Genomic DNA, 23,214 nt, shown 5'->3' with positions numbered 1-23,214 from the left:
TTTAAACTACATTATTGGGTTATGCTAAATTCTAATATATTATTTATGTAGAATACATAAATTATTGCCCCATAACAAGTCCTAGTAAAGGAGAAATGTGTGGTGCTGAGAGTATGACTTGCATGTAACAATGAATAAGAAATATAGACATTATTTTGAATTTGTTGTGTGGAAAAGTGAAGCAACTTCAATGTAAAGTAATTAGTAATGTGATTAGTTTTGAATGAAGTAATTGGTAAAGTAATCTGATTACAATTTTAGATAAATAATTAGTCATTTGTAGTGGATTACTATTGTTATGTAACTTACCCAGCACTGATGGTGACTGAGGTTAACATTCTGCTTAAAATTGTACTTTTGTTCCACGGAAGAATAAAAAAAAGTCACACAGATTTGGAACCACATGAGCATGTGTACGATATTACAGAATTAATTTTGGGTTAATTATCCCTTTAATTTGCTGTCTGCTGTAAGGAAGCCAAGACAACTGAAATGGTGATACACATAAATATACATTTAAATCACATAATACAATGGCAATAACTGTATAGACATTTTCGGGATATATATGTTATTTCCTCAATGCATGTGGTTTATTGTTTTAGATAATGAGCAGTTAATCAAAGCCTGGTGTGTCTCCCAACAAGAGTTAGAGAAAATTAGACTTTGCACAATGAGACTCAGAAAACGCTGCGAGTCGCAATTACTAATATGACAGAACATCATATTTAATACGGACACAGCCTTGAAACTTACAGCAACCTGCTCTGTTTACCCCAAGGACACAATTAAATGTTAAATCACTTCAAAGGCACCTTGGGAATTAGTGGCAAAAGGTCAGGGACTTGAAAGGAAAGAACGGACATTAACTATCAAGAGACTTCATCAATGAAAGACTTCATTAAGAAGTGAAATTGAGCATATTTGCTGTTGACAGCAAAGAATAAATAATGCATGACAACAGGATGCGTAAAGGTTGAAAACAGTGCAAGATCATTACACACAGGTTTGGTAATTGGTAAATATTTAAATGAGGCACTTTTCTCCTTGTATTTAGCTCTTATAAATGTGATAATAGCCTCATCCCATACAATCTAACCAATACATTTCCATTACTTTTCTATTAACTTTCCAGTCATTTATGATTACTAAAAAATATATATATCATTTTTTGATTAACATTATTTAGCTAATTAATTTTGACTGATTCATTGAAAAGAACTGTCCAAAAGGAACAATTTGCTCACAAATTGAACATCGTATTTGACAAGCCTTACGAAGAGAAATATCTAACTGATGAAACACTAAAGAGCTGACTAACTACAAAAATGTCCATGATTTCTCTGTGTGATTATTAATTTCCATGACTTTTCTTAACACAGTTTAAAAAAAAAAATGTTCACCGTAGTAACACTGAAACCATGGTGCAATGCATTTTAATCAATAACCAAATGTCACAGACAACCCATTAACTTATTTTGGAGATCAATGGTGGCTGCAAAGCGATGGTGTGTGACATGCTTTGGTGAACCTGATACATACCTTGTATCCGGCCCCTAGTTGATGGATGGCAAATATCTGAGCTGGGTTTAACGCTTCACTGAACACATAGATGGCTCCGAGCTGCCCACAGAACACTCGGTTTGCGTCTGCCGTCTCCGATGAACCCAGGAAACATTTGTCATAGCTCTGCGATAAACAAATGAAGAGAACAGCTAGGAGTTCTTCATAGCATTGTCTCCAATGTGAATTTAAAAGAGAGGAGGAAAGGAGCAATTGTGTGAAAATATAGTGGATGTCAGTAAGAAAACAAGGAATGAAAAAGAGTCTAAGAGCTGGTAACTTCATACTATGAGAGCAGCACAGGTTCATATTGTAATTGAGATGTTCCATTACAGCGATGTTATTCTGTGCTCAAACCTAGTTATTAGTCTAATCAAAATCAGCACCCAGGAGATTTGAGGATAAGCACTGCTGGTCCAACCTTTTAATTATCTGACATTGCTTTTGGTGAGGTACAGCTCATTTTAATCTAACTGTTTAATCACCAAGATAATAGTTCTGTTTCAAAATGCAGTGGGCTGCTTGCTGTCGCCTGCCGACCTGCAGGTGCCTTCTAAGAGTCTATTCACAGAACAGGATCAAGAAAATAGTGCTTTATTCAAGTTTCAGACAAATGCACAGGCTCCATTTCAATATTTCTATGGAAAACATTCATCTTTTTCCACATTAAAGTGTCTCATCTCCACCACATTCTGCCATGTACATCATAGTGACACATTTTTTTTTGCAAAAGACATGATGTACAGCAAGATGTGGCAGAAATATATGTGGTAAATCATTGCATCTTTCATAGTTTAATTTCACACTGTGGTGATGATATTTCTCAGAGATTCCATCTGGCAGCAACAGACAGAGAGAGCATCAGCAAAGCAGTCTTACGTCATTGGTGTTGACGTGCCAAGCCATGTCACCATATGATACGAGCTGTCCATTGACGTAACAGCGGATCTCACTGTTCCTCCAGCGGTTATAGATGTGAACGATGCTGATCATGTACCACTAGAGAAGAAAAAGAAAATTCCTTTCTGATGTACTGGCATGTCACAATATGTTTATTCAAAGAATATTTAAATATTAAACCCAGATAGCACACATACATTACCCAGACGTCTATTTAATGTGTGTGTTTACATCTGGAAGACGTATTTTTGGGTTGTTTGCTCATCTGCAATACGTCTATAAGACATTTCCTCTTGGACTTTAAGATGTTTAGCAGATGTTAATTCGATTTTGATGCTTTCCAGATGAAAAGATCTCAAACAGACATCTCGGAGGTGTACGTGTGCTATCTGGGGATAACAAATTGGTGGTTCTTAACTGGTAGGTCATAAACAAAAAATGGGTCACAACTCTGTTTTGTACGAGGAGAAAACTGTTGAAGTCAAAGGCTGTGTATTCAACAGAATATGTTTGTGCAAATTCATGTGTTACTTGGTAGAAGCTACCTGAATGAAGCAGATGCTAACAGGGACAGGTTAAAAAGGGTAAAAGAAAATACAACCTAGACTACACTAAATCACACTTTAGCAGTTTATGCATTTATGAAAATGTAATGCATTTTGATTTTCTTATTTAGCCAGTGTCATATTAATAATTTTGCATATTGTTGGGCCTATGCAATACATATCAATACATTTCTTTAAGGATATGTTTTGTTTATTTTATCACAATAAACAATTTGTTTATTGTAAACAACAAATACTTTGTTGGGCCGCCACTTGATGTCTAATGCAAAATCTGTGTCCTGAAGCAAAACCAGTTAAGAACCACTGATATACATAATGTTATATAACTGAATTACATAAATGTCTTTGATAAATCAGGTTTATAAACAATAGAAAAAAATGGTCTACAATTCAGCACACTGATTCTCCAGCATTCATCAAAATATTTGAAATGAAAAGTCTATTGATGATTATTTAAGAAATCACGAGTTAATCAGGAAAAATAAGAACTTTCAAACAGACATGGATGCTTTCCAGATTTCTTTTAATTGGTTTTCAGCTCAGTTTTTCTCTTTAGGTACTGGAAGAACAAATTTCACCCCAAAACCTTTTTCATGTGCAGCAGGCTGAAGGTCTAATGCAGTAAAAATTTGCATTTAGATATAAATAATACATTGGATCTTGGGTGAGAGGAGAAGAGGAGGAAAGATAGGGAGCAGAGACAGTGAGAGGGAGGCAATGAAAACAGTGAGGGAGTAAAGGCAGGTTTAGTTAGCAGGAGACAAGGGTCATTACAGATTTCATTTCTGTGATATGTGCCTCAACATGAATGTGTCATGATATTGTGCAGTGTTACAAACGTGCTCTGGAGTGAAGCTCATCCAATTTAGGACAGGAAGTAGGCTAGGTGTGTTGTGTGTTCTCTTTGTTTTGTATTCTCAAAGCAACTTAACATCCTATTGAGATTTTTTACAATCATCTTTTTTTTCATGCCACCTAATTTTTTGACCAACACACATGGCATTCCCTGGTGCTACACCTATGCATGTCCTATGATTCCACTCCATTGCCTTTCTGTCAATAAAGATGAATGTGCTATTGGGAGATTCTTTTATTTATTTTATTCTTAAAACCACATCAAAATCTTTTTAAAGACGTGTTTCAAGATGCCTTTCCATCCTTGTGTTATTCCTGGATGCGGTCGTTACCTCTCCCCTTCAGACGGCCACGGGGACTGCCTTACGTGTCTGGGCAGAGAACACACTGAGGTGGCAGTTGTGGATGGTTCATGTTCTCATTGTTAGAACATGACCATGGCAACGTTGCGGTCACGGCTTTCCTTCTTTCGGGGGAAAACCACTACAGCAACCCCCTGCGTCGAGTCTTCTGCCCATGGGTATAAGGCCAGCGTGGCTTGCGCTGGGGGCGATTTCAGGAGTTCAACGGGCGAGGTTTCGCCGAGTAAAACCCTGCAGACCACCCATTGCCCAGCACGCTTGTCTGCCTCCATCCGGGTACGAGATGAGACCCCCCAGTTCCTTTCTTCCCGGAGGTGCATGATGAGCTGACGAAGTCGTGGAGGGCACCTTTTACTGCCTGAAACTGACTTCCTCGCTCGTCCGCTCTCTACTCTTGATGGCAGGTCGGTCCACGGATACACGGAACTCCCTCAGGTGGATAAGGCTGTTGCAGAGCACCTGTGCCCGCAAAACGCCACCACCTGGCGGGATCGACCATCACTACCCTCCACAGGTAGATTCTGCCCATTCTGGTACTCTCTGACGGAAGCCCCCTCGGCACAGACACGCTGGCACACAGCTGGCCCTGGGGGCTGCGCAAGTACGCATTTCCCCCAGTGAGCCTACTTGCACAAATCCTGTGCAAGGTCAGGGAGGACGAGGAACAAGTCATTCTCGTGGCCCCCTACTGGCCCACTTGGACTTCATTCTCGGATCTCACACTCCTTGCGACAGCACCTCTCTAGCAAATTCCCCTAAGGAAGGACCTTCTTTCTCAGGGAAGGGGCGCCCTCTGGCATCCATGCTCAGACCTCTGGAACCTCCATGTCTGGCCCTTGGACGGGAAACGGTCTAAAACGGTCTACCACCAGCCGTCGTAGACACGATCACTCAAGCCAGAGCTCCTTCTACCAGGCTTTATGCCCCAAAGTGGTACTTATTCACAAATGGGTGTTCTTCCCGATCTGAAGACCCGCAGAGGTGCGCAGTCGGTCATTGCTCCTTTTCCTGCAGGAGAGGCTGTCCCCCTCCACCTTGAAGGTCTATGTAGCCGCCATAGCAGCTCACTACTATGCAGTGGACGGTAAGTCGTTTGGGTAGCACGACCTGATCATCAGGTATCTTAGAGGCGCCTGGAGGCTGAACCCTCCTAGGCTATGCCTGTTCCGCTCATGGGATCTCCCCATTGTCCTCTCGGACATTTGGAGAGCCCCTTTCAGCCGCAAGAATCAGTCTCCTTGAAGACGGCCCTCCTGATTGCGCTCACTTCCATCAGGAGGGTTGGGGACCTTCAGCGACCCTTGCCTGGAGCCCTATGTGCCCAAGGCTCCTAAGACCCCTTTCTTTAGGGTTCAGGTAGTGAACCCACAAGTGCTGCCCCGGGAGGATGCAGACTCAGCCTTAGCGTTGCTGTGTCCGGTGCATACTTTGTGCAACCACTTGGATTGCACGCAGAGCTTTAGACACTCTGAGAGACAGCGGAAAGGGGCTTGCCCACAGGATCGTGGACACCATGACTCGGCCAGTGCCCGCCTCCTTCCGGGTTTGAGCACACTCTACAAGGTGTGTGGCATCCTCGTGGGCAATGGCCATGGCACCTCTCCAACAGACATCTGCAGAGCGGTGGGCTGGGCAACACCCAATACCTTCACGAGGTCTTACAATCTCTGGGTTGAGCCGGTTTCATCCCTAGCCCTCTGGCTCTGAACTCAGCGGAGGAGGTTCGCAGCCAGACTCACCGCAGGCACCGACTTGCCTGCGCTGGAATAGGTGCTCCACAGGTTCTGATTATTCCAATATCTCCTCTGATGTATTTTCCGCAGTGCGGTCCCCCTGTCGGCGGACCCACGTCTCCCTTGGGCAGAGCTCCTTCTGACCCCCGGTCGCTGTGTTTGCAGAGCTCCTCCCCGTCGAGGCAGGACCTACCACCGTGCCACTTCCATGTGTGTCTGGTAAACCCATGTGATGTATTTGCCACATGTTAACCTCCCCTGTTGGGCAGTATGTGGTCTCCGCGGGGTCTTTTCTCCCTGAAAGAATAGGATTGGAAAAGAACGCCTTCCCCAATGCGTGTTATAGCATTAGATGGCCCCAGCCTATTATCTAACAATCTATGGAGAGAAAACAGAGAGAGAAAAGGCTGCGGCTGGCGTGGCCTGCTCCCAGGCTAGTTATGTCGCTTCCCACCCTCAGGGATGAGGGGAACTATATGACGTCTCTTGGGCGTTAGGGAAGTTTACGTTCAATTTGATGCACCTGCTATTTTCGCACACAACAGTTTGCTTGCACCTGCATTATCAGTCCACGTAGCATGTTCAGTGTTGTGCCGTTTTTAAATAGGAAACCATAGTGTCACTACATCGACGCAAAGTCAAGTGAGTGACAGAACGGGAACATCTCGGTTACTGTCGTAACCTCCGTTCCCTGATGGAGGGAACGAGAATTGGTGTCCCTCTTGCCACAACACTGTACTATGATGCTGAAATGGACGGGACCTTACTCTCGGCTCCTCAGCTCAAAACCTGTCTGAACAGATGCACGCTTCTCTCCTTTTATACCTGTATGTCCAGGGGAGGGGCATGCAATTATGTTCGCCAATTCTCAATGGCCTTTTCTCAAAGAAAAGAGGTAACCGAGGCTCTAAAAAGAGACCCCTAGTGTCACTAAATCGACACAATGTCTCGTTCCCTCCATCAGGGAACGGAGGTTACGACAGTAACCAAGACGTTATTTATAGCAGAATTTCCAAGCTGCTCTTTTCCATACAATAAATTCAAATGGCTGTCAAAAAACATTTTCAAGGCAAGATATTCATAGAATATTGTCTTTTTTTCGCTTAACAGTATCTAGTGTAAAATTCATCTTCATTGGATGGAAGAGAGCTGCTCAGGCATTCTTCTAAATTTCTCAGTCTGTGTTCCAAAGATTAATGAAAGTCATATAGGCTTGGAACGACATGGGGGTGAGTAAATAGATGACAGATGTTTATTTTTCATGGGATAACTATTCCTTTAAAGCAAAGTAAAGAAAATTACAATGAAAAATTTTTCGTTTTTATATTTATACAATAGAAGTTTACTACATGCTCAGTTGCACAAAAATTTGCTCCCATTGACCTTATCGAAGGACAGATATTAAGTGTTTTGTATAGCATGCATAAAATCTAAACTGGAACTTGAACTGTAATATTTGATTTTGGATCGAATGTGTATTGCAGTAAAGACCTTAAATAAATATTTTGTGTTTAAAACAAGTTAAGGTCAATCGACAGCATCTGTGGCATAATATTGATTGCCACAAAAAAAAAAAAATGTGACTTGCCCCTCTTTTTCTATAAAAAAAGCTAAAATCTGGATTCCAGTTAAACATTTACAATGTAATTACAAATTGTCTGTTTCAGAATTATAGCAACAAGATGTAAACAACATGTGCATGAACATGATAAAATCACTTTTTTGACAATTTTTTTGTCAAATTTACAACTTTGTTTGCATGACAATGTAATGTCAACAAACCCTAAAAACCTAAAATGACTGTGAACTTTACAGCTCAAATAATACATGAGTTTTAACAGAAGAATTAATGTAAGTTCTTTTATAAAATGATAAGCTTTATATTTCTGCCACTGAACCATGAAAAAAATAGTCCCATTCACTTCCATTGTAAGTGCTTCACTGTAACCTAGATAGAAGGAGAGACGACTCAAAATTCTTTTTTTTTTTTTTTTATAATTAACATTGTAGCACAAATATTTTGATTGAGCTGAACTTTTATTGAATATGGAATATACCTTTAAATTCCTTAGCAAGCCCATTCCCATTAGGCTCAGTAGAGAAGTTAAAGTTATTAGCATTTATAATGATTACCCCAGCTAAGAGTATAACATATTTAGCAGAAACATGGATATCACATATTAGACAGATGTTTCATGATCATGGCAGCTTTGCTGGGATTTCCAAGAAATTTCTACAAGACTTCAACAAAACAAAAACAAATACGCAAAATGGCCTCAGTTATCTCATGTCCTAGGGTTGAGCAACAATTTGTAAACAAGATATGCAGCCCAGTTAATTGGAACACACATCTCCAGGCACAGCCTCATGATCCACTGAGAACCAGAGCAAGAAAATTCACAAGTGCATCCACTCAAGTCTTACTCCTTCAAAGCGTAATCAGTAGATTACGAAAGTGGCTAGTATGAGAAATTCATAGAGAGGCAGAGAAAGAGAGACATAGAAAGAAAGTGTGAGAGAGAATCAAAGCAGCAAAACGTGAAAATCAAAGCGTACCTTGCGGGGCTGAAAGTCATATTTCACACAGTGCTGGAAGCCCTTTCCTTTTGATTTCAGTGATGTCACAATCAAGCAGTTACCGACGAAATGTGCAGAGTAGCCTATGCCTTTGCTCGTTCGGAAACTGAAAATGAGGAATCAATAAATACTAACCATATACCATATTACAGAACACTTTAGTATGATGTATTTGCAATATACATTTTCTTAACATTCCCTGCTGTGAAAAAACAAAACAAAAACAGCTTTAACCAGGTGGCTTGATGGGCTTAGATGTTTAGTAAACTTTTTTCCACTTGTCAGGCTGGTCTGGTTTGGGCAACCAGATAAACCAGCTGAACACCAGTTTGGCCAGGCTAGGACACCAGCTAAACCAGCTTAAACCAGCAAACCACCTAAGGCTGGTTTAAGCTGGAGGTCTTTTTCAGCCGACAAAATTGCCCGCCCACTTTTTCAGCTGTCTCGTTGTTTTCTCCAATCAGGTTTTCCATTAGGACTTCCTAAAATGCTCTATAAAAGAAATAAAACCATTAAAGGTATAGTTCACCCAAAAATTCTAATTCAATCATTGTTTACTCACCCCTGTGTTGTTGTAACCCTATATGACTTTCTTTCTTTTTCTTAATCAAAAGGGAGAATTTGTTAAAAAAATAAAATAAAAATTGCTCAGTGATTTCATACAATGGCAGTTCGTGGTGACTACCTCTTCAAGCTTCAAAAGAATGCAAAAGTATAATTCAGATGTCTAATAAATTATTCCATGAGACTCATGATTGTTATGAAAGCATACAAAATCTTATAAATTATTTCGTGAAACTGTTCACCAACAGTTGATCTCCAGTGTATGTACATTATAGGGCACGAGAGAGCAGCAGTTCACAAGCACCCTCAAAACTTTGGGGAATTCAAGAAAAAACTTGTTTTGTTTATCTAATAACAGTTCCTCCACGGCGATATCAACAACAGAACACAACACAGCTGCACACAAAACAGAGAACAGAACTTACCAAACATGTCTGAAGAGTGTGTAGTTGAAGAATTGACGCATTTCTATGCCCAGCCTTGTCTTTTTGAACGGAGTACTTAGAAATCAAACAGAACCATAGAGAAGGCTACAGGCAGCCAGAGTCACACTGTGTCCTAACCTGACAGTAAATGACATGCGATAAAAGGTATATTTCTATGGTAATCAGAGTTTTTGCCCTAACCAGCAGTGACGAGTGACAGTACATTCTATTTATCGCTTGTTTTCTTTTTTCGGCTGCTGTGAACTGGCACCGATCCAAAACATAAAAAAAAATAAGGCTGGGCATAGAAATGCATAAATTCTTTGAATACAAACTCTTCAGACATATTTAGTAAGTTATGTTCTTTGTTTTGTGTGCAGCTGTGTTGTCTGTTGTCTGTTGTCACTATCGCCAGGGGCAGATCTACCGGGGTGGCAAGTGGTGGCAAATGCCACCCTAAGAAAAGGCATTGCCACCCCAAGAAAAGGCATTGCCACCCCATCTACCACCCCAGTATAAGTATAAAAATGTATCAAATATAAAATGTAAGATGTTGACATTGTGTAGGGTTTTATTCATGTCAAACTGCCTAAACTCTCACCAGACACACAAATGACTACACAGACTGATTGTGTGATTGATTACAGTGGCAGCCAATCACGTGAAAGCATATCAGTGGTCAATGGCGTGATGGGTTACAGCAGCAGCCAATCACATACGTGCTGCTGCAGAGCCTGTGCAGTGTTTGGGTAAACGTGGGCTTAGTTTTTTAGCTCAATTATTCTTCAACAACAATATGACAATATGTTTAAATACATAGAGAAAATGTATTTCTTACCTCTTTTTTAAAGTTTTTTTTTTCAATCATAACTAAATTATTATTCATTATTTTGCCTTCAGTTGAAACATGTCCTCAGCACTTTCTGAAATAGCTTTCATCAGGTATGTGTATAATCCAGATGAAACATCACCAGTTCTTGAGTTGGAGTTTCTATTTCATCTGATCTGTGTATGTTTTGATTGGCGATCCGGTACTGGAATGTGTTATTTTGAATTTTCTAATAAATGTTCATTGTGGCTGTTATTAGTGTTGTTTAGTGTCAGCAGTTTTTTTCTGCAGCTCACGCTCTTTTTGTTTTTCAGGAAATAGAAAAGTAAAATATGTCCCCCATTGTGATGGCCTTCTCGGCTGTATTGTTTGTGTGTATGTAGAGCATGTGATTTGTCTTTATCTCTCTCTCTTAATCGCTCTCAGGTGTGGGGTAACCAGTTGAGCTGATTGTTAATGGGGAGCACCAGCATGCAATGTGTTTGCTTACTATATAAACTGAGTGTTCCATGGCTGAGCTGTGACATCTTGGGCACTGATGCTCTGGTGTGGAGAGTTTGGCACTGTCTGAACGTCAGAGTTAGCTGGGTTTTTTTCTCCAAATACAGAACTGTCAATAAATGTGAGTTTCCGCTATTTTCGTCTCCCCGCATCTTTTATTGTATTTTTTTGTTACAAGTGTAACACCCATCCACTGACATACAGATGCAATCTTGGTTATTATTACAATAAAAAGTTATATGTGGGTGAATTAGAAACAAGAACCTCTAAAAACCAGATGCAATATGTTACCACTAGGCCAATCATTCATGTTCTTGATTAAATTGCAGATCTATATGTTCGTCTACTGACTCACAAAATCCCAAGACTGATAGTGGCAGATGTAGAGATGAAATTACCATATTATGTGAAATATTTATTTGGGTGCATAAAACGGTCATTAAGAATGACTATTTATCAAAATAAGTGATTTAAAATGATCCTTTATTGTGCATAAAACAATTCATATTCATAAGTTTCACAGCACTGCCACCCCAAGTACTGTTTTCCTAGTTTATTTTTATTTAGAACTAACTTTGTGTTAATGTTCCCTTTCAAATGGCTTTTTACAGCTGTTACAATGTTGATAGGCCTACAGGACGTTATTAGCAGAATAACATGGGATTTGCATGCACTCTCCATCCATGGGTACACTTAACAAAATAAAACAATTTTGCCTTCATAATGTGGTGAAGTTTAATCCAGATTGCCAGTTGTATGTCAAGCTAAGGAACATTTAGAATTTGTTGATGTGTTTAATAGACAATATCTTGGTACTCTGTTTTTAGATAAACAAAATGAGTTTTCACTTGAACGCCCCAATGTCGCGAGGGTGCTGTGTGAAATGTTGCTCTTGTGCCCTCATGAACGTGCACAGGAGAATAATGTTCAGTGATCATTTTCACTAAATAATACATAAGAATTTGTTTTTTTTACCAAACCTTATTGTATGCTTTCATAACAATCATGAGTCTCATGGAATAATGTATTAGACCTCTGAATTATACTTTTGTATTCTTTTGAAGCATGAAGAAGTAGTCACCATATACTACCAATGAGCAACATTTTTTTCACAATTTCTCCATTTGTGTTAAGAAAAAGAGAGAAAGTCACATGGGTTTATAACAAAATAGGAGTGAGTAATCCATGTTTTGGGTGAACTAATCCTTTAACCAAACCAAACAGCTCCTACTGTAAGTGAATCACAACATTGCAAATTTAGATTATTATCAGTGTCGGCACAAATTCAGTTGAGTTAAACATGAAGTTAAAATAAAGCAGACAGATGGCTTCAACAGAAGCATATACCAAGCATAAACATACCAAGCATATCTGATTAACAACCTTACTGCTTAAAAGATAAGTCTGTCTTTAAATGTTTATTAGTTATTGTTAACAATCAATTCACCTACAGAGAAAATGAATGAGATTTTTACTTCCAGAACCAGACTGGAAAGTGAAAGCTTATTTTAAACTTTCTATTCAACCCTGTTAAAGTAGTCTGATGAGTATTAGCTATAGTTCAAACTTGCAGTTTCCTGTTGGAATGCATTAATGAGAGATCACAGTAAAGACACAGCTTATTTTTAAACACCAAAAACAGCTTTGTGTTCTCTTTTCCCCACAACAGATTATAAACTGTCACACCCAAAGAAACTGAAGCTACAGTACAACAGACAGCTCCTGTGTGTCTTCCAGAGGACAGAATCTGAGCAAATAATGATGCTCAGTGTGAATCGATAGTCAGTTTTTCTTTGCAAACATCTCATTTTACTCTAAATCTGTGTCACGCACAGGCTGAACTTACAAAACAGTTCTGTGCCTGGCAGCTCTATGCTACAGATCTGGCAGCAAAACAGCATGTGGGACACAGCGCTCACTCTCAAAACCAGAGCTGGTAGCAGCGTGTAGAGATGGTAGCCAATTATTAGCGTGGCGGCCTTCAACGACATTGTTTGGTAACTCCTCACAGAGCCTAGGGGAGTTTCACAATGTGAGGATCATTCTAATGCATGACAGGAGAATTTGAACAGCTTGAATTCAGAGGAACTCTTTCCATATAAATGCATCAACCAGCTAACAAATCATTTTAAGCTAATATCAGTGGCACATGCCTTAAAAAGACTTTAAAGGAATAGTTCACCCAAAAATTTAAATTCTCTCATAATGTACTCACCCTCATGTCAAGATCTTAGTTTGTGTTCTGCAGAAGATACATCTGGGATGGCATGAGAGTGAGTAAACGATGAGAGAATTTTAATTTTTGGGTGAACTATTCCTCAAAACATTAAAAATTCGTACATCATTTACTTATTCTCATGTTGTTCAAAATGTGTGATTTTCTTTCTTCTGAAGACCATAAAATATGTTAGGTAGGATGCTCATGCATCTCTTTTCCATTTAATGAAAGTAGATGGTGACCAAGGGCTTTCAAGCTCCAAAAAAGTCATTATTAGGTGAAACTCTTCCTCTCCTTCAAGACACAAGAACCAATGACATTTGGAATTATTGATGACAAACATTGCGTGATACATTTTGACGTACCATATCGGAATCTATGTAAACATGAATGAGATTTGAGAGCTACGGCTGCGGGGAAAATACTTAGTGAATAATCATTTATATTCGGGTCTTTTTCTCACTCAAAGCCATAGTATGGCTTCAGAAGTTTTGTAGTTCAACTTTAAAGGAATAATTCAAAATGACAATTGGCTCAACAAGACTTGTTGGGTAACATTGACTTCCATAGTATTTTTTTTTTCATACTATGGAAGTCAATGGTGCCCCACAACTGTTTGGTTACAAAATTTCTTCAAAATATCTCCCTTTGTGTTCAGCAGAACAAAGAAATTTGTACACGTTTGGAACAACTTGAGGGTGAGTAAATGATGACAGAATTTTCATTTTTGGGTGAAATATCCCTTTAATGGTGATTTTTGTCATTATGATCTTATGTGTAATATATGTATAGTCTGTATGTTCTGGAAAACACTTTGGTCAACTGAATTTGTTTTTAAATGTGCTATAGAAATAAAGTTGTATTGTATTGTATTTTTAGAGCTTGCCAGCCCTAGGTCGCCAGTGTATGGAAAAGAGCAGTGTCAACATTCTTCTTTTGTAGTTCCACAGAAGAAACAAAATCACACAGGATTGGGACAACATGAGAGTGAGTAAATGATGATAGAAATTTCATTTATGGGTGAAATGTTCTATTAAACATGATCAAGTCTATTTAAAAATATATGTTGTTTCTCTTTTAAACTCTTCATCTCTCAAAACATACTTATAACACTTCTCTCCCTTATGGGCCATCTTCCCTTACTTCTGGAACCACAGCCAATAAACAAACTTCTGCGCTATTGATCTGAGCTCTAATTACCCACAAGGGTAATATATACGATGTTCTCATTGCTGGCCTGACATTAAAAGCCCACATTTATGCCCGTTTCCACCCCAGTGTCCCTCTACAGAGATTTGTGTGCTATTCTGGAACATTCTAACCTGGGTTCAGATACCTATTGGTTTAATCAGCAGAATCTGACCTGATTCCCTTTTATGCTAGCATAATCCACCACATCATCAGAAAACAAAATCCTCAAACAAAGCTCATTATATAAGTGGAAAAGCAGCCAGAACGTCAATGCAAAACAAAAACAAAAATTCTCTCTCTATGTAGAAAGGTAAAACAAATCCACTCAGCTTAATTTACTTACAGAGGCAGCCTCTAAAGGTCATAATATATTCTGCTAAGCAAGTTTTATCTAAAAAGTGACAAAGTTAAATATAATGCATTTAATAATAGGCAGTGAAAGTAGTCACCAATAAAGGTATGGTTTGTCTTTGTCCACATTAATGTTGTTGAGAGGATCCATACGGAACCAGGTGTTGAGGGTGAAGCCATTCTGGTAAGGCCATTTGGCAATGGGAGGTAACGCAATCGCCTAGGAGAAAACAAAGATCAAATCATTCTTAGACACTTTATATCTTACATATGCAAGTATAAAGTTATTGCAGTTTATTACTTTTACAATAAATGGAGATTAAATATTTTGATTTGATTTGAGCTGAAATGACTTTATTATGTGAAAAGAAAGACACTGCAGTGTGAAACCAGAGACATGGAACTAGCACAGAGTAGTCATTTTTACAATTTACCAGACATTATCCTCAAAATTCTGAGCCCCTCTAAGGTGAGCACTAATGTTTCCAAAATTCCCATTAAGTTCTCATTGTTCCATACAGTATATCCTTAAATGATGGATGCTAATATGTGTTTTACACAAATGTTAAGGCACTGCTCAAACATTCAATTAAACAGAGGAGAATATGGAAAATATTCCTGTCACTTACAGCAGCACTTCGCCCAGGAAAGTTGAAGAAAGTGTCTGGTCCATGTCTCTGTGCCATTTGAGTGAGAACAGAGAGAAGTTTGACAGCATGTCTTGGCTGTGGATGACACACACACATGATCAATGAGACAATTGACTTGTTAAAATTAATGTTCTGGGTCAAATTTAAGTTAAGCTCGATCGACATCATCTGTGGCACACTGTTAATTACAAAAATTATTTTGACTCGCCTTTCTTTATGAAAAATATTATAATAATTGCTGATACATTTTTCATACTTAAAACTTTTTTTTAAGAAATATGAATAAGAAATTAAAGATATATTTAAATATTTCTTGTGTTCAATAATTTCATATTTTAATGCTTTTTTTTTTAACTGTCTCTAGATTGTTAGACCACATTAAAAAAAATTTACTTAACGCCTCAAAAAAATAAATACAAAAATAAATAAATCTAAATTACTTTGAACTCAGGAATTGAAAACATGCTAGAAGAATTATACACCATATAAGTGGTATATAATTGTATTTTTTATGTATATTTAAACTATTTAACAGATCTAGACAAAACAAAACAAAACAAAAAAGTGTCATGTCATTGACTCTAGTGGCACAAATATTACACACTTTGGGCTCTATTTTAGTGAGTGAGCAAAGTGCAGCGCTACACACTACGTGCTACGACCGTCCACCAGGTCTTATCCAATCCATGAGAGCACTAATTCAAAGCACAATTTTCAGTCCAGTGCAATTTTCATGCCAGTGCAAAGCACAAGTGGGCGTGGGTGAAAGTTTCTACGTATCTATTGGTGTATGTGCGCAAACTGGTGGTGTATTTTATGTTAATGAAGTAAAGCAAAGCGCAATTCGCTATTTTCCTGAGAAATATCAAATCAAATCAATCACTTTATTGTCACACTACCATGTACACAAGTGCAACAGTAGGTGAAATTCTTGTGTGCAGTTCCGAGCAACATAGCAGTCATGACAGTGACGAGACATATACCAGTTACAGTAAACAACATACTTACACAACACAATTTACATATCAAATGTACACATACTTACACAACACAATAATTATATACAATGCACAGTAAACAATACACACAATATAGAATACACAATATACAATAAGTGGGAGTATATGAAATATATATAAGTAGTTGAATTGAGGAGAATATGTTGACAGTCCAGTGTGAGATTATAGATTAATAAAGTGCAGTGCTAATTACTGATCCTGATAGATCAAGTGTTCAACAGTCTGACTGCTTGGGGGAAGAAACTGTCATGTAGTCGGCTGGTGCGGGTCCTGATGCTGCGATACCGCCTGCCTGATGGTAGCAGTGAGAACAGACCATGACTCGGGTGGCTGGAGTCTCTGATGATCCTCCGAGCTTTTTTCACACACCGCCTTGTGTATATGTCCTGGAGGGCGGGAAGCTCACCTCCGATGATGTTTCTGGCAGTTCGCACCACCCTTTGCAGGGCTTTGCAGTTGTGCGCGGTGCTATTGCCGTACCAGGCGGTGATGCAGCCAGTCAGGATGCTCTCTACAGTGCTGGTGTAGAACCGTGTGAGGATGTGGTGGTTCATTCCAAACTTCCTCAGCCGTCTCAGGAAGAAGAGGCGCTGGTGAGCCTTCTTCACAACGGCCTCAGTGTGGACGGACCATGTGAGTTCCTCAGTAATGTGAACACCGAGGAACTTGAAACTGCTGACTCTCTCTACCGGTGCTCTATTAATGGTGATGGGGCTGTGTTCTCCGTCTTTTCTCCTGAAGTCCACAACAAGCTCCTTGGTTTTACTGACGTTGAGGGAGAGGTTGTGCTCTTGACACCAGCGTGTCAGAGTGTGCACCTCCTCTCTGTAGGCTCTTTCATCATTGTCAGTGAAATAGTTCATTGCGCATAGTTCGTGTCCAAACTTTTAATATATAGTTTCAAATTTGTGTTAAACTATATTTAGGTCATGGTTTATTTTTCAATTATTATTATTATATTTACATTTACAATTTTACTTATGATCTAATTTGTATTTATATTTTTCCACCTGTTGTCATATAGTGATTTTTTTAATCTGCAAATCTTGGTATGATTTTGTTTTGACCGATTTGTTATTTTGATTATATTTTCATTTAGTTTGAAGTGTAATTTGACTTGAGAATTATTATTATTATTGTTATTGTGTGTGTTTCAATAATTACATTTTTCAAAATCAAAATCGTCTGGTAGAAGTGAAGTGCGTTCCAATACACTGTTAATACTAGCCATGATTTGTGTGTAAGTAGATGAAAATGATTAATATTACTAAATACATTTGCTGTAATTTAACTGACTAGAACCACATTTTCCATGTGTATAAAAGAAGCGTATCATTGTCGTAGAAATATGCCTGACATTCAACGGGAACGCAGTTAATGCACAAAAGAACTTAAGTCCATATTTCCACTCTTCTAATTAACTGCATACAGTCCATTTACACAACCAACTTCTTATGAATGTGCTGTCTTTGTTCATATTACTGGTGCTTGAGGGAATGGACTATATAATAAGATGCAGACACTGCCGGAGAAGAACCTCAGAATTAAATTGCATTTGACCTAGCCCATTAGTGTTTTGCATATGCAATTTAGTTAAACACATTTGCGTCTAGACTTAGAGTATACTTGCCCTAAAATACCAAAACTTCCTGCCTATGCCCATTGAGTTTGTGTGTATGACTTATGGCTTACCGCTGGAGCTCTTAAAACAGGGCCCTTTACCTTAAAATCTTCTAGGCAAGAACTTCTGAAATCTAATATTTTGACTCCCTGTTGGAAAGTCAGTTCTCATTTCAGAGGTTAGATCAGAATTGTTACATTATCACTTGTTTTTGGCAAGATAATGAAAACTCACTCTGATCAAATCTTGTAATTTTCTGTTTAGTAATAAATTGCCTTCTTGAAGCCCAGCTCACCAGTATTTCTTTTTTCTTCAGCGGGCCCAGTCCACTCTGTCCAAAAAGTTCAAGCTTACGTGACAATATCCTCACTGTGGCATCTGACGGCAGTCGATATTCTGTCAATAACTTTCGCTCTAGAGAACAGTGAATCGATACCTGGGCAGGCTCGGTCTTCTCACCGGTTGATTGCTCCAGAGGTCTAAATAGACTCAACGTTCTCCAAATCGATGGAGCTAACAACCCCTCTGAGCCCCAGAGTCCTACATGAGTTCACCCATTTTCACTGGCTTACCCACAGTCCGCCTTCTCCTCGCAGCATGCTGAAAAGCAATTTGAGTTCTTTGACTGCAATACTGTAGCTGGCCAGAACTCCAAGCATATCCACCAACAGGTCTGTTCAACAGGGAGACAGACAGACAGAGAGACAGACAGACAAACAGACATTAGCTCTGGACTTCTTAAGTGGGCACAATGTGCATATAAACAGCAAGATTCCCTAAAGTGCAGGTGAGCAACATAAAGAGGACATTGTATCATAACATGGTGCAAAATAGCAATTTCAAAGTGAGACATGTAGGAGGATCAAACTGTGGCCTCACAGAATACTCAGCAAAGAGGCATAATTCAGCAAGGCCTTGGAAAACTTCAATTAGAATGAATTAAATAGTCTAAATGTCTAGAGTCTAAAATAAAATCTGATTTTCAAAGGCCAGAACCAATTTGGGTTCCATAAAAATCTCAGAGCTTATAAAGCTCTTCACTGACTGATCACTTTATTAGGAACACCTGCATACCTACATATTCATGCAATTATCAAATCAGACAATCGTGTGGCAGCAGTACAATGAATAAAATCAAGCAGATATGGGCCAGGAGCTTCAGTTAATGTTCACATCAACCATCAGAATGGGAAAAAAATTTGATCTCAGTGATTTCGACATTGGCATGATTGTTTGGTACCAGACGGGCTGGTTTGAGCATTTCTGTAACTGCTGATCTCCTGAGATTTTCTCATACAACAGAATCAAACTTTATTCAGAATGTTGGCAAAAACAAATAACATCCAGTTAACAGCAGTTCTGTGCACGGAAATGTCTTGTTGATGAGAGAGGTCAACGGCTAGACTGGTTCGAGCTGACAGAAAGGCTACGGTAACTCAGATAACCACTCTGTACAATTGTAGAGAGCAGAATAGCATCTTAGAATGTAAAACCCATGAAACCATGAGGCAGATGGACTACATTAGTCTTTCTGTCAGCTCGAACCAGTCTGGTCATTCTCCGTTGACCTCTCTCATCAACAAGGTGTTTCCGTCTGCAGAACTGCCGCTTACTGGATTTTTTTATTTTTTTGGCACCATTCTTAGTAAAGTCTAAAAAAATTTTATTACACTAACCTCAATGATATACAAGCTTGTGATCAAATCATCAGCTTTGGCAATTTGGTATTTAAATGCAAATAGGATCTAAATTTGGCTAATCTGAATCCAAGGAGCTGCAACACTCACTGTAGTAGGACACCATGAGATTTTAAAACAAGTTCATAATAATTAAACCCATTTTATATTTGATGTTTGTGCTTCATATGGCTGTTCTCTGCCTTTGCCTCTCAGAGAAGATTGTATTGTATATTGATTGTGAAAAATTGCATTTAATGTTTACAAACAGAGAAAGGGGGGGTGCACAAGAATTGCAGATGACCTGAATCAAAAACAGGGCCGCCATTCTTCTTCATTCTAAAATGGCAACTAAAATATAATATTGCTCTAAACTGCCACTCAATCTCATTATAGAATGGTGCACCTAATGAAATTTGTGCCTCTGTGTCTTTTCCTCTTAAGCCTGACGAGTCTCACCGCTGAGAAAATAGCAGTTTAATTCATCTTCCCTTAACTCCTAGGGCTCTGTGCCACTGTCGGACTTTGGAGAAGAAAACAAAAAACAAATGGAAATCTGCAAGATGCTGCCCATAATTTATCACTCCTACTGTTCAGAATAGATTTATGAGGGTTTTGTTTAAACTTATTTGACCTTATATGCACAATTTAGCAACGTTCTCTATTTAGTCTGCCATGTGAGCTTGAGTTTAGTTACTTTCCTATGTGAGGATGCTTGTATAGGCTTGTCTAGTAAGTCAAAAGAACATTTTGGAGTGGCAAATGGAATTTATTTCATTTTCCATTTAGATTTTGGGGATTTATTCTTTGGGTAGCTGATGTCCATGAGCATATTCTCCACAGGGATAGCACGTTACATTGCATTTCAACTTACCAAAAGCATGTACTAACCATCTATGTAAATCAAAACTATTTTTTACATTAAATTACATACATTTTATTTTCATTAAGATGACATACATCTGTTATTTGGGAGTTATTCAGCACACACTTTTGAAGCATTTAAAAAGTTTTGGAAACATTTTAAGAAAATGGCTTTTACAAGAGGTTAATCCATCTTTTCAGAATGGGGTTCAGATTAAGACCACTCATACCTGCAATCATGTCATCCAACGAGCTCATCTTGAGCAACAGTCTTTGAATAAGGTCGACCTCAGTGCTGGTCTGCAGGTTGCGGACACTCTTGCGCAGTATAGCCGTGAACATGCTCCAGATTTCCGCCTGACATGTGACCTCACAGTGCTCCAACAGCTCCAGCATGCAGATGATGCCCTCTGCATCTTGGATGATAAATTTCGTCTCCAGGTCAAACTCACCACCAACAAGCTGGTGCATTTGGGATGGAAAAATAGAGAAGAGACAGAAGCAGAAAGCAGATTAGTAAATAGTTTTGGTCTACAATGTAACAAAAATAAAATACATATAATTCAATGTATTCATTTTGTATTTTCATGTTGTTCTGCAAAATTCTCACAAGTTTCACATTTGCTGCGACTGAGTTTGAGGTACGGGTAGGGTTTAGGATTAGGATTAGGGTTTAGGTAAACAGTGTAAATAAATATGTAATTAAATGCATGTACTTTATATGTAATACAATGCATCAACATGTACAGTATGTACATAATGTGACAAATTAAAGACACCTTATATTAAGTGGGTCCTTATTTTTTTGTACTCCACAAGTTAGTTGCATTAAAGTGATATAAGCAAGCATAATAAATAAAGTTGTGAATTAGGCTCAAAAAAGCTGTGAATAAGATGGAATCGGCTGATTTTTATGCATTTTCTGCTAATTTTGTAGAAAATATTTTTGAATTCTGCGGAAAGGATTTAAACATAGTAAAATGTAAATAGAGCTGAGAGTACTGTATTCATATAGGTAGCTGAAATCATCATTAAATTAGCCAAAATATTATAAACAAACATGCAAGTGTTGGGAATGTGCAGAACGACGGATGTTTCAATTCTGTGGAAATCAGCAAAGTTTTCTGCAGAGTTCTGCATGAGCAGATTCTATCTGGGCCTATGTAAAGAAACAAATAAAAGTAATAACAATGAAGCACAGCAAATAATATTGGGTAAGGCAATTTTAAAGATCCCTAATCCGAGGCTGGACTCGACATGGTGTGCTATATCTTTTTTAACCGATCAAACTTTCATTTATTTCATAGCAGATGACAAAAACTCCCAAAATCCCATCAAATGAAAATTTCTGACTGTATCTCATATAGCTTTCAAGCTACATCCACTAAACTCGGCACAGACGGTCCTGCCTGTTTTGACTTGGTATGCTACATCTTTTTGAACTAATTGGACTTCCAATTTCCCCAAAGTTGATAATTCAATTTTAGCATTTAAGCAACCAAACTTGGCACATTATTTATAGGCAGTCTTATCCAGCTTTTAATGCTGTATAGATCTTAAAGTACATTATTTAAGCTACATGAGGCTAAATAAACTTAAAACATAAAGCTTTTAAAACTCATTTTCAAATCAAGTCAACATCAGAATTTGTCTGTTACAACGGGGAAAAAATCCCTACATGGCTGTGGATGAAAGTAAACAATAACATTCATTATTAGGATAGTTATAGCAGCAATCAATAATTATGTTCCATGGACTACGCAAGCATGAAATTGAAGACTTCAAGACTCGTCTTGGGCACACTGAAAGAATTCAGGGTCCTTCTTCAGAAAGCAGTGATGCACACATGTGGAAAACCAGTCGTGTAGCTTACATTATCGTGACTCACAACGCTGCCTAACTTGTTGGGAATTATTGTTGGCAGATGGAATGTGAATCAACTCTTTTCATAGCTCAGATCACTTGGAGATGAGGCTGCTTCTTAACTTAATTGTTATTCTGCTTTGATTTCACTGTCAGTCTCTCCTGTCTACTCTACTCATCTCTTACCGAAACAACTGATGGGTGTCATGACAACCACACTTTCTTTTCAGTCTTCATTTGAGGAGTGATTTGTGTGGATGTGTTAGAGCTGTGCTACCAAACAGAGTGAAACGGCAAGAGGCAGTGGAGGAAGAGATAAACAGAGCCTCTTCCCAGAAAAATGACAACGCTTCATTGATGAAAACATCTGTCCATCGGTTTTCTCAGCCTTTCATAAATATACTAATGTGTGCCATGACTGACATCAAGAAGACAGCAGCTACAATTATAGAGTACAACAATGAACAACATGTTAAACCAATTAAAAATAGCTAAAACAGAATAAAAAAATCAAATGGTAGTTATTCACTTTAAACACCCATTTAATAAAAGGAATCTGAAAGATAAATCAGTTTAGCTCAGTCAGTTTTGATTAAATGTTTTTTGTCATCTAATTTGCAATTAATATTATCCCGCAGGCATTAAACTAAAAGGCAGTCTTGTTGCTCTATTAGGACTTGCATAGATTTATTTCTGTTTTAAAGAAAACTCCTGAAGTGTTACAGCAAGTGTTACAGCATATCAATAAGACTTTGGAAGGGGCTTTTAATGAGTAAAATTGATCTTCTAAATAAGAACAAATATCCACTTGTCACGAAAAGTAGATTTTTCTTTATAAGACATTTATTTTTGGTGCCAATGAACATCTATCAATTATGCAACATTT

General features: G+C 38.4%; 1 protein-coding gene across 4 annotated transcripts in view; it reads right to left on the bottom strand.

Moving 5' to 3' along the window:
* LOC127629781 (neurobeachin-like) overlaps nucleotides 1-23,214 on the bottom strand; it is a 351,376-nt gene that overhangs the window by 244,985 nt on the left and 83,177 nt on the right. For all 4 annotated transcript variants that reach the window (XM_052107020.1, XM_052107021.1, XM_052107023.1 and 1 more), the window contains exons 2-8: nucleotides 20,696-20,927; nucleotides 18,498-18,598; nucleotides 15,265-15,360; nucleotides 14,734-14,855; nucleotides 8,536-8,662; nucleotides 2,443-2,562; nucleotides 1,543-1,689 (exon numbers count right to left, since the gene is read on the bottom strand). In XM_052107020.1, coding sequence (XP_051962980.1) covers nucleotides 1,543-1,689; nucleotides 2,443-2,562; nucleotides 8,536-8,662; nucleotides 14,734-14,855; nucleotides 15,265-15,360; nucleotides 18,498-18,598; nucleotides 20,696-20,927 — 945 coding nt within the window. The remainder of the gene's footprint in view (nucleotides 1-1,542; nucleotides 1,690-2,442; nucleotides 2,563-8,535; nucleotides 8,663-14,733; nucleotides 14,856-15,264; nucleotides 15,361-18,497; nucleotides 18,599-20,695; nucleotides 20,928-23,214) is intronic.

This window comes from Xyrauchen texanus, chromosome 36, assembly GCF_025860055.1.
Source record: "Xyrauchen texanus isolate HMW12.3.18 chromosome 36, RBS_HiC_50CHRs, whole genome shotgun sequence".
Lineage (NCBI taxonomy): Eukaryota > Metazoa > Chordata > Actinopteri > Cypriniformes > Catostomidae > Xyrauchen > Xyrauchen texanus.
This window is presented reverse-complemented; position numbering and strand designations above follow the sequence as displayed.